Below are 21,622 nucleotides of genomic sequence, written 5' to 3'. Positions count from 1 at the left end.
TGGTTACACAGAACTAATATGCCTCAAGGTGGTCATTCTCTCTGGATTAAAGCTGTGGAACAATTGTGGCTCCTGTTACAAGGAAAATGACAAAGGGCCATTATGAAAAGGGACAAAAATCTCTGTTCCCAGGGGGGCACTGACAAGCTGAAAGTCCCCCTCTACATGCCAACACAAAAGCCTGATTGCCTCAGATTGTTTGTTTATGTAAATCAAAAGGCTGCCATTAGTTCAGCAAGTGAGGCTGCCCAGCGACAAAGACGGTGGTGATTGGCTGGATGCTTGCTCCTGGGCTGGTGGCAAATCTGACAAATCCTATTGCTTTTGTTCTAAGCTCTATCTGGACACCTTTAGCAAAAGAGTTTGTTATTGTGTACTGAAGCAAATACTTTGTATTCTCAGAGTAGGAGGTGGAACTATAGAACTTGAAGGGGAGAGAACGCATCTATCAAGGATCTTTTCCTTCAGTTTCCCCAAAGCTCTCTCTGCGTTCTCGGACTCAACTGTACATCATGACAGATGTTCCAGGGACACTCAGTCAGGCTGAGTGCAACGGGGATACACCACCTGAAAATGGTCAACAACCAATCACTAAAACAAATGAGGGATCCAGTGATGTGGATGGTACCTCACCATACTACAGGGTAGAACCCCATCTTGAAGACTTACCCACAGAAGGAAATCAGGAGAAAAGTGAAAAATTACAAGGGAATATGGTAGTCAACTGGTCCACTGATGAGAAGATTCTAAAAGGTAAAGCATTTTCCTTTCTCTTTGATTTGTTTGATTTAATTTGTGAACTCACTTCGTGATTCTTTTGATAAACTGTTATGACGGGAATGTGCTGTCCATCCTCCCACCCATGTCCCTGCCCAAATGTGGCCTCTTATTCTACTGGGGCTGGATAGCTAAGGACCAAACCTCTGCCTCAGGTCAAATCCAGGCTTATTTATTTGATAGCTTTATGACCCTGGACAACTTCCCTAGCCCCCTGAAGCCTTAGCTTTCTCGGTTAGCAGAAGACAGAAATATAAGTACTGACATTTGTAGTGTTGTTGTGAGGATTACTAAGTGTTGGTTAAATGTTAACTACTGTTATTTATTATTATTATGGACAGCCCCATTATTATTTAAGCAAAGGAAATTCAGCATTTCAAGTTTTCTTTCTGAAATATACCTGAACATGTCTGAATTCATGGTTCTATAACATACAGATGGAAAAGGAGAGGTTATCCTTATGTTTATAAGTAGGAACCAATAAGAAATGAGTTGGGAGAGTGAAATAGTTACTTTTAATGATCACATTGCAAATCAAATTGATCTACCTAGCTAGAGTCTAAGTTGATAATTTATTTAAACTTGAGCTGCTTAAATATTATAGTATTAATCTTGTGGGTTTTTTCCCCCAGAAAAACCAGAAGAGAATCTTTTTCTTGTTCATAAGGCTATCACAGATCTTTCTCTCCAAGAAACAAGTGTTGATGAAATGACATTCAGAGAAGGTGAGAGGAACTTCCGTTTTGTACACAGACATTGTGTGACTGAATATGGATGGGAGTTTTTGCATGGGGTGTTTTGTGAATGTGAATGTGATGTCAAAAAAGCAATCCAGGCAATGCCTTCAAAAACTCAAAGCTGCTATAGGCAGATAAGGGAGTAGTCCTGATTATCGGTGGGTTTCACCTTAAAAAGTATTCCAGAAGCATCAAGACTGAGACTGCATGAATTGGTATAACTGATTGGCATGCCCTCACCTGACAAAATGATTATCAGTCTCTTAATAAGTTAGTCCACTAAATCAATTCTTTTGTAAGATTTATTTAGTGTCTCTAAATCTTTGTCAGGCACCTTGTGAAATGTGAATGTTTTACCTAAAAGCTTACCATTGACATACATTTTAAAGTAATATTATAAATTTATTTGATCTATAGAAAAGTTCTAGGCCTCTATGTAAGCAGAAAATGGTTATCTAATTCTTGTTAAAGAAATCTCCCAGGTGATGAAGCTAATTTTAATTGTGTTCTTTCAGAAAATAAGAGAATAAAAAATACATTGATTTTTAAGTGACTTATATTTCAAATAAACTCAAGAAGAACAAAAGAAAACAAAAGAAAAACTAAGAAGAACAAAATCTTTTAGATTTTACCTCTGAGAAGATACCTACATTGAAGCAATTTCTAAATCAAGTGCAGGATAAACACATATTAATTGATCACTCATTTCCTCTTTTGCAACCATAAACATCTTATCTCAAAATTGAAGTCGGTTCATTAGACCTTGAGCAATTTAGCTTAGTTAGGACCTTAATAGGCAAAAATGGAAGAGATTATTATTTTTTAAATATTAGAACATCACATAAAATAGTAGATGCCAAGGAAGACAGGGATGTAATTGGCAGTTTCTTGGGTTTGTCCACTTTGCTTGGACACCTCCCAGACTATCTGCTGTCCCTATGTAGTGGTGGAACAACCACTATTGTAATAAATGTAGTAAAGAACAACCATTATTAAGCTTTTACATTATCACAGGTAATTTATAAAACTTAAGCTTTAAGCCCCATGAAATGAACTAAATAACTTCTCTGCCCTAATCTTTCTGTTTCCAGTGTAGCAAGTTCTCACAGGCAGTGCATCTAGAGAACTTTTCAAAAAATTTTTTAAATTTATATATTTATTTGGGAGAGAGAGAGAGCACACAGGCAATGGAGAAGGGCAGAGGGAGAGGGGGAGAGAGTCTCAAGCAGACTCTGAGCTGAGCATGGAGCCTGACTTGGGGCTCGATCTCACGACCCCAAGATCATGACCTGAGCTGAAACCAGGAGACCGACACTTCACAAACTGCATCACCCAGGTGCCCCGAGACCCTTTCAAATATCTGATCAGGAAGTCCACTGGAGACAACAGTTTGCTAGGATCTTTCATTTTATAGAGAATCAAATAGAGAATCAAAGCAGTCTGGATTTTTTAAGTAGATGGTGTCAGGGTGAATTTTTCCCTGAATGAATCCTTTTGTGTTTGGTGGAACATATGTTTTTCCTGTAAGGCACATGTTGGTGTCTTCAGTTTTCACAATGACAAACAGCTATAAAGTCTCCAAAGAGAATACTCCTGGGTTGAAAAATAGCAAGATGCTAAAAATATTGAGGAAAAACTATAATTAAAATTCAAGAAGTAATTTCATGCATGACAGCTCCATGCCTGAGTCATGGTGTGAGCAAAAAATCAGTTTCTTTGGTTCTTATGGAAAAGAAGACAATAAAAGAAAGCTTAAGATTGTAGCAAACATGCTAATGTATATTTATTTATAATGTAAAGAACATTGACTGGGCACCAACAACCTGATAGGAACTGTGTACAACCAGTTAGGAATGATAATCCATCTTCACTTCTATCTCTTTTTGTAAGTTTACAATCTGATTCCTGTAGTTGGGAAAACAAAAAAATGAAAAGAGCATGAAAAATCTTGACTGGTAATGGACTTGTAAAAATTTTTCAGTGAAAGTAGAGAGCTGTGGCGGGGAAAGGCAAAGAGGAACATTGCCTCTCACTTTATTTAAAGACTCTTATGGTGTTGAAAGGGAAGAGTGAACGGAAGCCTGACAAAGCACACAATCTAGACAGTATTTTAAAGTCACGCATAGACTGAAGCTTCTCACAGAAGTCCCTTTAGAGGTGAAAGCCCAGAGAACAACCTCCGCTCTAATTCTTTTGAGCATGCTCAATAAATATTGTTAAGGATATGCTGATGTGATCTGTTTGAAAAGTGAAATTTGACATGAATTAAGCCTTGTAAAAGTCACTATATGGTACCAAACAACTTGAGTTAATTAGTTGCTATGAGGGATATGTCTAGCATGACAGGCTAATCTAGCACTGTATAGAGATGACCACAACATGATTTTTAAAGCTTGGCTCTCTAGAAATCAATGGCAGATCTTAGATGACATTGTGTGTGCTTTGGTGGGCTTGGTGTCACTGTTGGCCCAGCATATGACTCCTGACCATCCATGGCCCCCTGCTCCTCCTTCCACAGCAGGAACTTTAGCACAACTCTGAGAAGCATGGTGGCAAATACTGAATGTGCTATTCTGAGCATGCCCAGATGTGGGAAGTCATTGTTTTTACTACTGGAAGAAAGCCTTTTTTCTCCTGTGAGATATTTTTCTAATTTTCCTTGGGGAATCTGTGTGTGTGTATGTGTGTGTATAAGAGATAGGTCCAAATATTTTATTTTCTATGTTCACATTTCCAGTCACTACAGGCTAGACAGGATTTTAAAAGTCTGTCTCAGGAACACCAGTCTCACTAGATACAACAGTCACAACAAAAAAATGTTTCATGGTCAAATGAAGTTGAGTTGTTGACTTCTTAGAGATTCACAATGTTCATTGGCATTTTAAAGACTCGCATAAATTCTGAAGCTTACTTAACTGTGTTTAATGCAGTATTTTCCAAACTAATCTGATAGTACAACCCATTTTATTGTGTAAAACATATTATTAACCCACAGAATAATATCCTATAAAGCACGTGTGGGGAAATGATTATCCAGAAACATAATTTAAAGAATAAGAGCTGGGTATTTCAATTACCAATTGATTTTGCTACAGGACATCAATGGGAGAAGATTCCTTTGAGCATCAGTAGCCAGGAAATAAGCAGACAAAAGGAAAGGATTGCTGAACAACCTCTAGAAGAGAAGGAAGAGGAGGATGGGAAGAACAAAGCTCACCAGGCAACTGAAATGGAATGGTTGGGATTTCGGAAACCTAGCCAAGTTGATGTGTTGCATTCTAAACATGAGGAGGAGCAAGAGGTTTGGGATGAAGAAATTAATAACGATGACGATGATTGCAATGATGATGAAGATGAAGTTCGAGTAATAGAATTTAAGAAAAAAAATGAAGAGGGTTCTCAATTAAAAGAGGAAGTTGATGCAAACGAGGACTCCCCACTGAGCAGCCCCAGTTCCCAACCTGTGACACCTGAAGAGCAGCCAACCTTCGAGAAGAAGAGCGATATCTCTAGAAATGCTTATTCAAGATACAATACAATATCCTATCGGAAAATCAGGAAGGGGAACACCAAGCAGAGAATTGATGAATTCGAGTCTATGATGCACTTATAAACTAAATGGAACTGAGAAATTCTCCTGCCCACTAAAGCAAAAGCTAATTCTATTTTCCTGAGATGCATCTTTGCCTGTCTTATTTGAGTCATCCTCTTTAAAGATGTGAAAGCTTAATCTCTGTTTCACTGTAGAATAATATGGAAATAATCCTAGACAAAATTCAGTCTGGTAACCTCAAGTCAAAAAGCTTTAGATTCATTTGTGGGCATTTGCTTTTTAAAATTTCACTAATACAGACTTGTGTGATAAGCACTAAACAGCAAACAGCAAGCACCCCTGGAGAATCTGGCATGAGTTGGCTTTAAAAGTAGCAACACTGAGAAAGACAGTCATCAGATGAAAGAGGACTATGAGAAATGACCTGTATCTCTTTTGGTGTCTTTCTTCCTGCACACTGAGGGTGCTAGAAAGTCTGGTATTAAACTTCTCTTTCTTTTAAACATGTTTTTATAGACACTGGCAATAAGCTGTCCAAAACGTTTTGCCTTTTCTATTATCTTCGAATAAGATTTTAAGTGGTTTTCTTTAGCCTCTAGGGTGAAAAGTCTGCATAGGCTTTCTTCCTAGGTGTTACCATTCCCTGAATTTTCTCACTAGAGGGGCCAAGCAATTGTCAGTCAGGAAAATTCTGACGAAATGTTGGCTTTATGCACTCAAGATGAATAAAACCCACTGTGAGGCTGTTACAGGGAGGGGCTAGAAAATTGGTGGGCAATAGACTAAGGAGTCAGATAGTTTATTTCTGTAACTGAAAATAAAATCTTGTCTCGCACAGTTAAAGTCATTAAAAGTGAAAATGACAGCTTTAGCACAATTTTAAGAAAATACCCCTCTCTATTACCACACTTTCTCTTATTAACAGTATCTCAGAATAATTTTCTTTCCTTAGAAACCCAAGACAACTCTAGTCATAACTGTACTAGTTACTATGATAATGGAAATAATTATCTTAGGATATTTTCAAAGTAGAGTGTGAGCATGTATTTTTAGTGAGAAAGCTCTGATAGTTGCTGGGAATATGTAATTTACTGGACCTCAGCCCAAATCAAGATGCTTAAAATTGTGTCTATGGAGCTTCACTCAAGCCAGTGTGTCAAATAATGTATTGAATATTTATGAAAAGGGAGAATCTATATTTATATTCTTAGATAGTTTCTTAATTTTTCATTTCAGGCTTCCATATATATCACCCTGAACTTTCTGTCACCACAGATAAAGATATTTTTGGCCCTGCAAATAAAAAGACAATTCCTTATTGTCTGAATGTAATACAGTCTTCATTGTACTATTCAACCCTTTGTTTATTTCTTTTTCACTTTGTGAAAATACCCGGGTTAGGCCTTCTTAGATTATTGCTTATTTATGTGTAACAAATCCCACACATTCTAATGGAAATTTATTTAATTCTCCCTGGTCACACAATATAGTTCCATGGTATCATATACTATTATTTACTGTTTACAAGACTCAATTTTGAATTCAGGATTGAAGAGCTTCTTTTATCCTTTCAAACAGATATTTTGCAACCTGATCATGTAAAAGTCTGTCGCTCTTCCTCTGTAGAACCTAGAGATTTCCTTCTTGATAATGCAAGTTTTCAGAAGAAAGTCAGGGAAATCAGGTGTTTATTGGTAAATTTAGGTAAAAGATTGGTGCACTCGGACAATTTCCTATTTATGTAGATCCTCTAAATTGTTCCACCTGGACAACCTATTTTCTTTCCTGGATTACTGATGACCCCTACAATTTTCTACTTAGCTTCAATGCACGGTCTTTTATTATCCATCATGGAATAGGAGCATATTGTTAACCTACCATCAACAGAACCTTTATTTCTAATTGTTCCAGCAGAAGTGTAGAATTCCTGTGGAATTTGAGTGAGCTGAGTGGTCTATGGTGCGACATGGCCAAGCAACTGGATCTTATGGGGATCCAACACATAGTAACCCTGGCCTTTTTAGCTTTGTGCTCTTACCATATAATTAAACAAACATGAAAGATTTTGTCAACAAAGACTTTGTCAGGGTATGTTCAATGAGAAAATGCTTAGTGCTTATGGATGAGGCAGTGTAGCTACAAAAGAGCACAGAAACTGCTCTTTGACATTAATGCCCATTGCCCTGTGCTGCCATCTTACACTAAGGCCACAGAGTTAAGTGATCATAAGTAACATTGATGGGGTTAGGTGACTATTTGATTCTTTATAACCTAGGAAAGGCAAGGGTATGGTTCTGATTTCATGAGGGATATTTAACATACTAGACACTCTTACAAGACAAGGTAGAACACAAATTGGTAACTATACTGGAAGATTTACTGCTTTTGTGATTCAAGGTTCAGGGGTGGATGGAAGAAGGACTCTGGTACCTGTTAGGAGGGAGAATTGATTTCTTGTGAGAATGTTGCTATTTCTTTTTTTTTTTTAATTTTATTTATTTATTTGACAGAGAGAGACACAGCGAGAGAGGGAACACAAGCAGGGGGAGTGGGAGAGGGAGAAGCAGGCTTCCCGCGGAGCAGGGAGCCCGATGCGGCGCTCGATCCCAGGACCCTGGGATCATGACCTGAGCCGAAGGCAGACGCTTAACGACTGAGCCACCAGGTGCCCCAGAATGTTGCTATTTGTTACATGACTTTTAATTTTTCTTAGTTTTGGGATGAACAGGAATTAATAAAATCTCTATTTATTTGTCAATATAAAATTTACCTTTCATATAATGCCACACTGGAAGACATGGAATATGTCAGACTCTATCTATCATCTGTCTACAATTTAAATAAAGAACTGCTGTGTCTGACTTGCTCTCAATAAAAGTTTGTGTCCTGGTTTTTGGTGTCTAGAATTTATTTTCTTTCGCTGCCCTTTAAAATTTAGGAAGAACCCTTGCATATCAGCAGCTGTTAAAGACCATTAAGAAATGCTGCTTTAGAAATCAAGAGAACACCTTATTTAAATTCAAAAAGCACTATTTCAAAAAGGTCTTAAAATGATTGTGTACACAATTGCAAAAAGAATTTCTGGTAGGTTGGTATGTAATGTTCATGAAAAATTTGTATTATTTTTATAGGAACTGAGCTCTTGTTTTAGATACACTTTAACTCCAACAACTTGAAAAACATATATATATCTTTATAGCCATCAAGGTAATACATTTAAACCATGCTGACACTTTTATAGTAATTGTTTCACATATTTACATGGGGTAGTACTTTTGGCACATTTTCAAATGAAGAACGGACATCTAATTTTTCAAAGTGATAGGAAAAGCATTTAAAATAAGTAATAATAGAGAATTATGGAAAAAGATGAAGCACCAGAGTATCATAAAGAAGAAATATGTTTGACCATATGAGAAAGGCAACTACTTTTAAAGGCTTAACTTTCATTGCTCTATAAAAACAAGAGGGCTATAAAAAGTAATATCAGAAGTTATAGCAAACATTTGCCAATATTAAAATATCAGACAGTAACAAAATAAATATGAATACCAAAATGTGTATACAGCTCATGAGGAACATGAGGTGACTAAGCTATACAGTCAACATAAACACAGTGACATGGGGAGTAATCAACAGCAGAAATCACCCAACAGATACAAGGCAAACTACAAAATCAAAGGACAGTACCTGGTAATCACCTGACAGTGTGGGAGAGTTTTGGAAATGAATTTGGAAAGTAATCTGAATTTTTAGTTAGTGACTTAAAATTACATATTTGATTCCTTCTTTATAATAACTTCAGTTAGTAGAGGCTGAAAAATTGGGCACTTCAAAATGTTCAAATTAACTCCAAATTCCTTTATATTCCATTGTTTCAATCTCATTCTCCCATTAACAGAAGTTTTTAGGTAATCAATAAGAAAATTCACTAATTTGACCTTTGCCTTCTCTTATTTTTCTGTCCACCTCTGATAGCTAATATGTGTAAAACTAGCAACATCTGGGCAGTTGTTTGAAGGAGGAGAATTAAGGCATGTGCATAATCCAAAATGAATGACAAGCATCTTGATAATTTAGAATTTGGCTACTCCCTTCAGGTATGGAAAATGATACCCAGAGTGAAAGTCCACTGGAGATACTTTTGTCCAGAAGGCCAGATGCAAAGTTGTGCACTTAAAAGAATTAAAAATATCCACAAACATTCATAGTTTTCTTTATATTTATAAGCAGGAATTCTTGGTCTTATTTTCTCCCACTTCAAAGCACAATATAGAGACTCATATATATATATATATATATACACACACACACACATATGAATATATACACATATTTATCTATATGGATATATATGTATGTATACATATATATTTACAAAGATCGATATGTTTTTGGTCAAGTAAAGATAATCTAGGTCCTCAAAAAATTAGTTTTTATATCTAATATAAAGGTTTTATTTATATAGATATTTATGGATCTTTGGATCCAAATCTTTGGATTTGGATTTCCCTGATGCCGAGCGATGTTGAGCACTTTTTCATGTGTCTGTTGGCCATTTGGATGTCTTCTTTGAAGAAATGTCTGTTCATGTCTTCTGGTAAATGAACTGGTAAATACCAATCAATCAATAATAAAATAGAAAGCCCCTGTTTTCAAACATATTATTTGTTACTTATTTAATGGCAACTGTCATCATCAGAAACTCTCCATATTAGAAGTTGATCTATTTGTTGAAAAATGAGAACTTTCCTGTATGTTTTTGCAAAGCAATGATTCACATAAACTTGCAAAGAGACCCTATTGGAATGGTAACTACTAGTTGACCTATTAGGTTGAAAACAGAGGCATTGAATCTGCTTATTGTGATGGGATTTTTTTTTCCTTTCTGTTAGGTGCCAACACCTACCTGAAATACCATCCATTAAACCTCATCAGGAGTATTTAATACTTTACATAGCGTACTCAAACTTTTTCATGGAATGGCTATTTGCCAAAAATAAATATTTTGTATATTAGCTTTGGTTAGTGTTCCTTTCTTCATTTCAAGGCACATGGCTCATAGCAATTTTTGAATAACCTACACAAAAGTTGTAAAAGCACTATGGTGACCATCCACACAATGAAGTAAAAGTTACAGGCTTTAGTTTTTATTTTAAATTAAAAGACTCTTCAATGTTTTACTTCCCATCTCTGTTGAAATTGGGCAATCTGTCAGCTTTGATTAATGGTTGGGGGAAGAAAGAGTTGGCAGTGTTATTTACAGGGAAGCAATTTCTCTATGTCTGCTTCTCCTTCTCATATTTATTATAGGAAGTGGAAAAGAATATGTCCTTCATGAAGTCAAGGAGATAGACAACTGCAAAGCAGGTGGGGATAGCTAACCTTAAGCCTACATTTCAGTTAAAAGAAAAGGTGCAGCTTCTATATCACAGCCAAGGGAGATGTAAGACGTTTGACTTCACAATGAAGGGATTTTAATTGAGCCCACCCAAGTTGACTGCCCTGCTTAAAGAAAAAAAAACAAATCATAGCAACATGTTGCCGTCAAAGAGACTCTTTTCTTCCTCTTCTTCTTTTTTTCCAGCCAGATAGAATGGAAACCAGATTTTAATCTCTTACTAGTGGGATGATCTTAGATAATACCTCTCAGCCGTCATATAATGAGGAGAGTAAGACCTAATTCACTGAGCTGTGTACAACAGTGAGATGGGGTACGGTCGGTGCCTAGCACATGGTCGGTACTCAAAGATAATCAGTTCTCATCTGTCTTCCCTTTATTCCCTGTAAATTCCTTGTTTGTATCAAAGATACTGGGATCCTCATGTGAGGCGTAATTTCTTTTCCGTGTTTGAACATGGAAGTTAAAGTTGTTAAAACAAATAAAGATGGTACTATCTGGCCAGCCTCAGCCCCACTCTCTTGCATGAGAAGCCCTTGAGAATCATCCTAAACCATTCATAAATCCAAGGTTGACTGGAGAATTTGAATTCCGATACACTATGACTGGTATCTTTGCTCCTCTACAATCCCTAAGGCAATACTATGAGCAAGGTGTTTTCATATCTAAGAGAATTTTCCAAATTAGTTGGGGAAAACTAACAATACATTATGATTATGGCATATGGTGGGTTTTGGCCCTGTGAATGACAGCTGATTGAATGTCAGCAAGCGGAATTGAGCAAATTTGATGCTGGTGATAAAACATGGTTGTACCAACAACAGCTGTGTCATCCTTCAGGGAGAAGCTCTGGGTAACTGTTGAAAAAGAGAAAGGAACTGTGCAAACCAAGAGGTTCAGAAGCACTCAGATGGTCTGGTAAGTTAGTTTTTGATCAAATAAGTCATGTAAAATATCAAAACTATACTTGTGTTTAAAGTAACAAAATGTATAGACACTTCTCTAAGAAAAGGCAATGACTCAAGCCAACCCAAGGAAAACTCTGAAGTCTCCCCATAACATAGCCTCCTACTGAAGAATTTAGAGTTGAATAGGGCCCTAATGTGTCCCACTCAGGGGTTTCTCACTAGAAGTGCCAGAGGCCTAGTAGCATTTACACATTTATTACAGTCTTCTGAAAACAAAATATAGAGGGGTAATGCTTTAGAAAGTGTTGATAGTGGCTGCACGAGCTGGCATTCCCACCAACAGTGGAGGAGGGTGCCCCTTTCTCCACATCCTCACCAACATCTGTCGTTTCCTGACTTGTTAATTTTAGCCATTCTGACTGGTGTGGGGTGGTATCTCATTGAGGTTTTGATTTGGATTTCCCTGATGCCGAGCGATGTTGAGCACTTTTTCATGTGTCTGTTGGCCATTTGGATGTCTTCTTTGCAGAAATGTCTGTTCATGTCTTCTGCCCATTTCTTGATTGGATCATTTGTTCTTTGGGTGTTGAGTTTCATAAGTTCTTTATAGGTTTTGGATACTAGCCCTTTATCTGATATGTCATTTGCAAATATCTTCTCCCATTCTGTCAGTTGTCTTTTGGTTTTATTGACTGTTTCTTTTGCTGTGCAAAAGCTTTTAATCTTGATGAAGTCCCAATAGTTCATTTTTGCCCTTGCTTCCCTTGCCTTTGGCGATGTTTCTAGGAAGAAGTTGCTGCGGCTGAGGTCGAAGAGGTTGCTGCCTGTGTTCTCCTTCAGGATTTTGATGGACTCCTGTCTCACATTGAGGTCTTTCAACCATTTTGAGTCTATTTTTGTGTGTGGTGTAAGGAAATGGTCCAGTTTCATTGGGGGGGTGGGGGGATGGGTTAGCCTGGTGATGGGTATTAAAAAGGGCACGTTCTGCATGGAGCACTGGGTGTTATACGCAAACAATGAATCATGGAATACTACATCAAAAACTAATGATGTAATATATAGTGATTAACATAACATAATAAAAAAACATAAAAAAATAAAAATAAAAAATAAAAAAGGAGGTAATTAAAAAAATAAAAATACAAAGTGTTGGTAGATTTCACAATTAGTCAATACTCTGAAGTTTAGGCCTATAAGATTTCCAATTAATGATTAGTTCCTTGCATCTTAGAGTAGTTGAGTAAATACATGGTAAAAGCTCTTTTTAAAATTCTTTCCAAGAACAAATATGTCATGTATGAAAACAATCCTTTGCTATATTGACAATATAGATTCCAGTATAGCTTTGTATTATGTCAAGGTGAAGTCAGGAAGAGCATACACTGAACAGACTGTAGAAGATTTTTGTGAAAAACATTCAAATTGCTTTCACTCATATGTCCAAAGGTAAGTGTTTCCAAACCATAATTGTCTTTTTCTGAATAGACTTGATGTGTTTTGTGGAAACTGTTTTCGAATAAAAAGAGTCTTCAGACTGGGGGCAAGAAAACCTTTCAACATTTTTGCAGTTACACAAAGAATTGCATGAGGCACTCAGCATATTCAGTTTGGTCAGCAACTCAGTTAGTCCTTTGGCAACTGACTTGTGTTTTATCCCCCATATGGCTCTGTTTTGAAAAGAATTATCTCATTTTCTAGTCATTCTCTTATCTCATCTGCAATGTCAATTATCTGAATAAAACATCTTAAATACGATGCAAATAGGCAGAATTGTTTCCCTTCTGAGTCATAGCTATAGCTCTGCTTTTGTGCAATTAATTGGGAGATAAAATTAAATTTTAAATAGGAAGTCAGAACTAAAGATGCCCAGTTTAACCATCAGCTCAATTGAACAAAGCTTTGTTTTTATATTAACAAGCATATACCATGGTTTTCCTCCAGAGACCCAATGCCAGCAAAAAGGTTTATGCCTCTCTTTCTTAAGAATATTGTGAAACAGATTTGTTTAGGTCAGCGGCCTGGGGCAGTGCATTGAGCCCTGTCTCCGGAGATCCAAATTTGAATCCTCATCTCTCACTAACTGGTGTGGGACTCTTAGACAGGTAATATGTTTTCTGGACATCAATTTTCTTACCAAAAATCAATACAAAGGCTGTTAGGATTTCTAGAATCTCTTCTGGTATGCCTAAATACTGACATACGTAAGGTTAGGAATTCAGTATGGATTGAAGAACTATGGGACTTTTCCCCAAATTTATCAGTGTAATCAGTAGGCCCACATCCACGGCCTTATCTCCCACCCCCACCTCACAGAGGTACCAGATTCCTTTTCTTTTCTGGCCCTGTCTAGGTCAATTTTTTTCTTAACTCTCTTCCAGAGGGTTGCTTACCTCTTTCTCTTCCCCTTTCATTATATTTACTTCATTTTACTTCTACTTTGAAATCTTTTAGAGCTTACTTGTAGCTTACTTCATCCCGGTGAATGCTGTTAAATCTAAAGTCATATTTTATATAAATCTTTAATATTTTTCAGTGCTCTATTGCTGCTTTGTTTCAGCTCCTCTTATTTGGTCTTACATTACAGTGTTATTAAGTGTATTTTTAGTGTATTTTTGGTAACTACAGTGCATTGTGACCCAGCCTCTTTTTCTTTGCCTTTTTTTTTTCTTTTTTAATATCCACTTAAGTCTAGGAAGTTACCAGCACGACTCTTCTTTTGGCACAAAATGAATTGAAACAATGTCTATATCTAGAACTGAATAAGCATTTGACTTCCTCACTTAAAGTTTTTTTCCACTGACTCAGACTGGGGGGGAAAAAACCAACAAAAACCAAAAAACCATTATGTAGTCATCTAGATCAAAGTCTTATCATTGAGGAGTATGATACGATACTGTTAGATGAACAGGCATGTAGCTGGGAGGGACTTCACCAAGATGACAGCTGTGTGTTTCTGAGGCCTTTTTGCTATAGGAACTCAAGTAATTTTTTGAATTAAAAAAAAAAAAAAGCAAATAAAAGAATAGGTTCTCATAGATTATACCTAGTTGTGGGCCAAAAGAGCTGGTTATTATCAAACTCAGTCATCATGAATATCATTGTACTTCCTCAAGTACTTTTGGCTTCATTTCCTGTATTTCCTGTTACCTGTTTGATTGCATGGGGAAGTTGGCAGGCTGAGGTCCATCCAGCACAGGGCAGGAAGCATGCAATTCAAAAGGCCACCTAGAGCTGAAGATGGACTCCAGTTCAACGGTAGGTTGTTTCCCTGAGCTCACTTTTGGTTTCTCAAATATTGTGGGTTTTTAAATCTCCTATTCAAATGCTCTTAATTTTGAAAATGTAAACTACCATGGAGAAATACAGTCACCACATCCACTGTCATTTTCACAGTGTTTGATGGGTTTACTAGATAAAAGTATTAGTTGTTCTTTAGTCTTCATAATATTTTTCAAATTTCCACTTTTGGTATTGCTTTTCTGGGTCACAAGCAGAGACTTTCAGGATCTTCTGAGAAACATTTCCTTCTAAGCATAACAACTGATGATAGTTCCCAAAAACAATGTGATTCACCTGGAAAGAAAGGGGATCTCAGAATGAGCCACAGAGTGAATTTGACAACCGAAATATAAAGAAATGAAAACTAGTAAAAAAAAAAAAGATAATTATATTTTTGATTCCTTAGGAATTCTTCTGAACTAAACTAACAATGTGAACACAGCCTTTGGACTATATTAAATTTGTCTCCATCTCAAACTAACTTCTCTCTTCTTAAAGCTACAAGGCTTTTAAGACTTTTACAGCTTCTTCAGGGAGGAATTTATTTTCTGATGATGGGTCTGATAACTATATTGTTTAGAGGAAATTATTCCATATGGCATTTACTATATTTGATGGATGATGGCTTTCTAATTGATGGTGATCATGAAAAAACAGCCATCACAAAAAGTGAGTCAGTTAATTTTTTAATTAAGTTCATACCTTAGAATGCAAACTTGGAATACAAAGTGCTAGAAATGATGTATATTTATTTATAAGCTACCCACCATAATATCTGATAGTACATAATGCCCGATGTCCAGAAAATCCAGATGTAATTAGAAAAAAGTCAAAGGTATTTCAGAGGAGTTCTATTATTGGTTAATATTTACTGAATATCCTAGAAATAATAGCTTGCTCATGGCTTTATAATTTTTTTCACCTATTAATCCTCTCAATTTTTCCATGACTATGACAAAGATAATCTTAATTATATGTATATTGTTTTGAAATATTTAAAAAAATATACCAAATAGGGGTGACTTCATAATAGTTTATTTTAAAGATGTTCCTACAAAACCATTGTCATCCTTGTAGGGCTTTGGAAATATAATGTTTGAGTATGCTCAAGGTTTTGTAAAAGAGTTGGCCTTGAGCAAAATCATTCTGGATTATCTACAACATTCTGCCAGTGGATTGTAAAGAGGTAGTTGAATAACTCGTCCCCAACCTAAGGACACTTGATGAAGGGACCAGTGGTGGAGGGTCATTCCATGTCACAGTATCTAGGAGCTACCTATGAAACAATTTCCTCTTAGGTATCTATAATCCACAGCATTTGGGGTGGGCTGGCCTAGAGAATATCTTTTAAATGCAGATTAGAAATGTATAATTTTAACAACTCATTGGTATTCAGGATCAAACTCACTGTTACCCTATTTCCTTCTAGGAAGCTCTCAATTCCTAATGCTAAAGGGAGAGGCATGTTCCTGTTATTCAGTCTTTTTCTCCTATTCTTTTTTAAAGACTTAACAAGCCTTGGATGACTCAGGAGGTTTAGTATGAAAATTACCAAAATACTGAAAAAATAAGGAATACTATTGTCAACATATTAATCTCCATGACATCTAGCAGCATGGAAAGGGCAACTTAAGGTAGAAGGCAGCAGTGTGACATGCTACAAATTCATAGGCACAAACAGGATCGGGAAACATCGAATTTTTGCCATCTTAATTAAATTACTCTCTTTACAAATTGGCTTACCATTTATAGGGTCCAAAATTAAGCCTATATAAAAATCAGCTAATGAAGGCTTAAGTTCTCAATGGGGCCAATGCAGTTTATAAATAAGACGTATGTGATTTAAGGGTTGCTTACTCCTAAATATTTTCTCATAGCGTGAATTTTTTTTCTGGTAACAGATTCATTTCTGGAGATGAAAAATGTGTTCTCATTCTCATCCTTTCTCACCCCTGGCCCCACCTCCAGCTTTCTTTGGCATAAGGTCAAGGAAGCAGAAGGTAATATCTGATAGATGTTTATGGATTTTTCCAACACTATGCAACATAAAATTAGTAACTGGTACACTAGTAATTCCTAATTTTTCTTAATAACTCAATAATAGTCATTATCACTAAAGAGAAAAAAAAATGCCCAGAAGAAATTGAAATATAACAGAGAAGATTGAAAGAGAGGAAGATTGGGAACTATGTTGCTCAAGCCCTGATTTTGACCCCAAGTAGGAAGAAAAATGCCATGAAGGGAGTACTCACTGGTTGTGAAATCAAAAGAAATGGAGGCATTTCAAGGGCGGGGGGAGTGCTTACTTTGGGGACAACCCTGAGCAAAATGATGGTCTTCATATACCCAATGCATTTTGTGGATTTGGTGATTACTTGCTAGTGAGATAACAGAAAATTTAAAAAGGTTGGCCTGAAATTATTTTTGTCACTCCAAGATCTTACACCAAAACTTACGACTTTGTATCTTGTTAAAATAGAATTGGGAAAACCTATCAGGACTTTGAGAGTAAATAGGATATAGTAGGTGTGGTCTGATAAATATTAACAACTGGATCTCTAGAAAAACATCCCTGGATTAGGAGCATGGGTTTGCAGAAATCCTCCCATCATGGCTGGTTTCCAGCTACCTGGGTGATGTCACTGAATGTGATGTCAGCAGGTGCACGCAGCACCCTGTCAGCTCCTACAAGCAGCAGGGAGCTGCCTCCAACACCTGTTAAGGCCCAGGTCTCTGGGAACGAGGGGGTGTGTGTGTGAGAAAAAGTCTCCCTTTATGGAAAGGAGGCAGAATGCTGAAAAGCAGAGTCATACTAAAGTGCAAAGCTTGTAGGAAGCATACTGCTTCTTGTTTCCTCATATACTCTCCCTAAGGGCTTCTCTGGTAACCAGTGAGAACAAGTTCTAGCCTATAAGCATGATTTTTGGCATTGTTAGTTGACTGAAGCAAATGGCTTATAGAAACAAAGATGCTGATAGCCATATAACCAAAGAAACAGGTGGCTTATATTTAAAATAACAGATTTGAAATAAATTTTGTGAAAGAAAAAAAAGGACTTGACAATTTGCAAAACTATCCATTTATCTCTCTGTATGAACTATTAACACTGCCTCTTTTGCCACAAACACATTGAAAGCTTCTGATTGAAGACGCGGACAATGAGAGTTTTATGTCCCATTTAATTGGAAGTTGGATTTGCGATAAAGAAGAGGTACACATAGTTTGCTTACCAGTTCTGGATGAAAGACTGATGTTGATTTATGCAGCCATCTTAGCCCTTTGTTTCTGTTATCACAAGGGTGCAGCCTCAGAGCCCCCGTATCAGGGACGGGAGCTAAGCACCATTCTCCATGTTTAATAAGTCTTAGCCAGGTGTAATTAAATTGTTGAAGCTGTCGGGAAATGAACAAGGAGAAGGTCACTTCAGGCAGCAAACACAGGTAGGGGCTTTGCCAAACACTTTCATTAGCAATGGTTAAGGATATAGGCACTTTGATCACATGTTTTGTACCCAAATCCTGGTATTGCCACTTTCAATTCTGACAGCATGGGCATATTATTACCATATCTAATTTCATTTTTATCATTTTTAAGTTGGATAGCAATAGGGTATATCTCAGAGAGTTGAGGTAATGACTGTTAAGTGTTTAGCACACAGCAAGCCCTCAATAAATGTGAGTTGCAGTAATAAAAATTACTGAGTACAGTTAGTATATGTCTACAAATAGAGGTCATTTCAGGTGTTCTGAATCCCAGACAAGCCTGATGCTTGAAGTAGTGGAACATTCAAACCATCCGTAGCCATTAGGGCTATAAGGAGATCCAAATCACAGTCCTAAATTACTTTGGTGGAAATTATTATGCTTCTTTGTTTAAGACTATCTAGATTACCAGACTCCTAGAGGCATTGTAGGAAAGGTTAAAAAAATCTTTCTTAAGGCTAAAAAACGTTTCTATTGTAAGAAAGGTTAAAAATCTTTCTATGCTGATAGCAGAAAGAATCATCAGGTTCTGCTCTACTAGCATCCCCTAGTTCGTAAGAATTACTCTTGGAGAAGTCCAGTTTTGGGGAGTTGCCAATGTCTAAATCAGGCAATGGAACCATGTTTTCGGTTTTTATAAGTATTTTATCCAGTTATTTACACCCTAGTCCTACCTGCGTGGTCAATTTATTCTAAGTCTGTGGGTCTGTGGGAAGTTTGTTGTTTTGCACCAATGTGAACATAAAAAAAAAAAAAAATAGACTGCTGGTAAAATTTATCTAAATGCTTTTACCTAGTGAATAATTTGTAATGTAATTGAGATTTAACTTAAATTATCAAGTATGTCATTGAGTTAGACCTCACCACTCAAAGGGTAGTCTCTGGACCAACATCAGCATCACCTGGGAGCTCGTTGGAACAGCCTGAATCTCAGCCTACCATGAACCTCTTGAATCAGAAATCTGTATTGTAACAAACTTTCCAGGTGATCTGTGTGCACATTAAAATTTGAGAAGCATGGTCTTATGTCATAATATAAGGAAGTTATGTGGCTACTAAGAGAAGCTAGACATTACCTTTAAAAGGAACGTCTCAGCTGGTTGAAAGGTTAATAGCTAAGGGGACTTTTTAGGTAAAGTGAAGGATAAGGCTTGGTGGTTCAATCCTCGGGCTTTGTTCCTTTTGAGCTTTTTTTGGATGAATGCTATAAACTGCCTTGGTATTAAGCTTCGCTAATTCTGCCAAAATAAGTTACCTCCCTCCAAGTCCCTTTACTTTTTATTATTCAGACAAACTACAAGCTTAAAATGAGTAACAAGACAGCAAGGGAGATGGGGTTTGTGGAAAGCAGGGGCTGCATATTCATACTTTCGCCTCCCAGCATCCCCTTGAGAGACTCAATGATTATCCAGACCACAACTTGGGTCTTCAGATAAAATACTGGTTAATCAGGCACAGAAAAGCACGAGAAGAATGAGTCTTGAAGGGCTGAATGAAATAATACTTTACTTTCATATAATTTGGACTACTTGGAGTTTTATTTTGTAATTTATGACTTTATTTCCTCTTTGAATTGTTAATATGAGTTGTATCTTTCAAATGATTTTTGACACTTTTCTCGTCCCTCTGCCTCCTTTCTTTCCTAATTAAGAAAGAGCTCCCTCAGCCTCAAGTTTACAATCCATAGCTGAATTATAGCAACAGAGGACAAAAATGTCTTTTCAGCTTTGAATTAAGAGGTAGAGAGGAGATGTGCTCAGAAATAGCAGCAATATCTCTAAGTCAAAGCAAACAGGTAAGCCGAGGGAAGCCTAGATTCTCCATCACAAAATTTCTTTACCAAAGAGTGATCTACAACTTTAGGACGCTGAGTTTTACTCATGGATTGATGTTTTTATGAGTTTTATTTGTCATTGAAACCAATAATATCTGCACAGAATGAGAATTGGTGGGGAACATTCGCTGAAGAGGGAGGTACCATCACTCAGAACTCACCTCCAGCTCTGCAGAGTCCCTGCTCTGTTCTCCCTGGCCCTCCTTCCTCCCCTAACCATTGTGCTCTGAGTTTGTCAGAGATTTGCTGAAGGGTTTTCCACCATGGATCATGGATTATGTAATTTGCATTACTCCCTCAATATGTAGGAGAATGGGGGAGAGGGGACTGAATCAGAATAAAATGTCTCCCTTAGATTATTTAAAAATATGCTCTGCCTTTATTTCCTCTGTTATTTTATCTTTAGATGTAATTTTTTATTTTTTCACATTTTTTGTCTTTATTATTATAACAATGAACATCTGCGGAGCACTGAGTGTTAAATATTGTTCTACATGCTTCATCTATATGACATAATTTGATGCTCAAACCTGATTTAGGGGTAGGTGCTGTTATAACTGCTATTTACCTAAAGGTTAAAGGATTTGCCAAGGTAACACACTTGAAAGTGACAGAGCCAGAACTGGGTCCCTGGTAGGTGGACTTCAGTACTCATAGTTTTACTCCCTTGGTCACTAACTTTACATTTAGCGGCAGGCTGTCTTAACACCAACCTTATGATCATGTAAAAATTTATACATTAATTATTGTTTGTACAGCAAAAATAAAGTTTTCAAGTGAGTGGTAAATGTGCCATACTCTGCACTTATCAGGTACACCTGCGCAATCTATCAACCGTGTCTATGATGAGGGAGGAAACCCAGCCCGGCGTACCTTGCTGCTCGCATCACAGTCTTCCAAAGTGGCTATGGTGTTTTCAATGGAAATGCATTTGCCCAAGGCCACATTAATAAGCTAGGGAACAAAATATAAAATATGCATTAAGAAAAAAATATTTTAAAGTAGAACAAGACATTCAGAAAGCACAGACTATAAAACTATAATAAGGTTAAAAGATAGTTAAGTTGATAGCTTAGCATTACTTAGCACTATATGATTTTATTGGTTGCTATCTCTAACAGAGACATAATGTAATCTTGCTAAAGTACAGCTTCAATCTGTCAATTTAGGCCTATGATTCAGCCACAGAGCCAACAAACAGAAGCTTTTAATTAACCCTTGCCTGGAATGCTGAATAGGAAATGAGCAAAAGGTAGCATGAAAAGTAGTTATTTTCTTGTCTCAAGTTTTTCTGATGCATACATTAAAAGTCAATGCATAGACTTGCAATTTAATCAAACCAACAGTTACAGGCTCTGTTCCCTGGCTGACCCCTTCAAGCTATTTCACTGCTTAGGCACTGAATCATAGATAAATTGAGTCCTTCAAAGAACAGCAGATTCCAGCTGATTCTCTGTCAGAATCTTCCTAATGACTCAGGCAAGCTACAATTCATTACAGGAAAGTCATGAAAGCTAATACAGAGCCAAACTTAAAGGCACTATCTGGCAGGCCCCCAGGTTTTTAATGGATTTGCAGGGTCAAATATGGAGGCAGCTTTCTATAAGTCACCATTTAATGCAGAAAAATGTTGATTCCCTTGCCCCCTTTG

At 36.9% G+C, this 21,622-nt stretch overlaps 2 protein-coding genes across 2 annotated transcripts in view; one reads left to right on the top strand and one right to left on the bottom strand.

The window, feature by feature from the left end:
* The first annotated feature begins 244 nt into the window (after positions 1-244).
* Positions 245-7,959, top strand: ERMN (ermin). The gene is made up of 3 exons (XM_036092215.2): positions 245-753; positions 1,410-1,502; positions 4,610-7,959. The coding sequence occupies exons 1-3, from the start codon at positions 513-515 to the stop codon at positions 5,125-5,127; spliced, it is 852 nt and encodes a 283-aa protein (XP_035948108.1). The 5' UTR covers positions 245-512; the 3' UTR covers positions 5,128-7,959.
* Positions 7,960-14,753: 6,794 nt separating this feature from the next.
* Positions 14,754-21,622, bottom strand: part of GALNT5 (polypeptide N-acetylgalactosaminyltransferase 5) — a 41,556-nt gene continuing 34,687 nt past the window's right edge. The window contains exons 8-10 of the mRNA XM_036092216.2: positions 20,845-20,925; positions 17,886-18,047; positions 14,754-14,949 (exon numbers count right to left, since the gene is read on the bottom strand). Coding sequence (XP_035948109.1) covers positions 14,809-14,949; positions 17,886-18,047; positions 20,845-20,925 — 384 coding nt within the window. The 3' untranslated portion in view covers positions 14,754-14,808. The remainder of the gene's footprint in view (positions 14,950-17,885; positions 18,048-20,844; positions 20,926-21,622) is intronic.

Source organism: Halichoerus grypus, chromosome 4 (genome assembly GCF_964656455.1).
Source record: "Halichoerus grypus chromosome 4, mHalGry1.hap1.1, whole genome shotgun sequence".
In the NCBI taxonomy this organism is placed as follows: Eukaryota; Metazoa; Chordata; class Mammalia; order Carnivora; family Phocidae; genus Halichoerus; species Halichoerus grypus.
The sequence above is the reverse complement of the archived record's forward strand: the minus strand, read 5'-3'. Positions and strand labels throughout refer to the sequence as shown.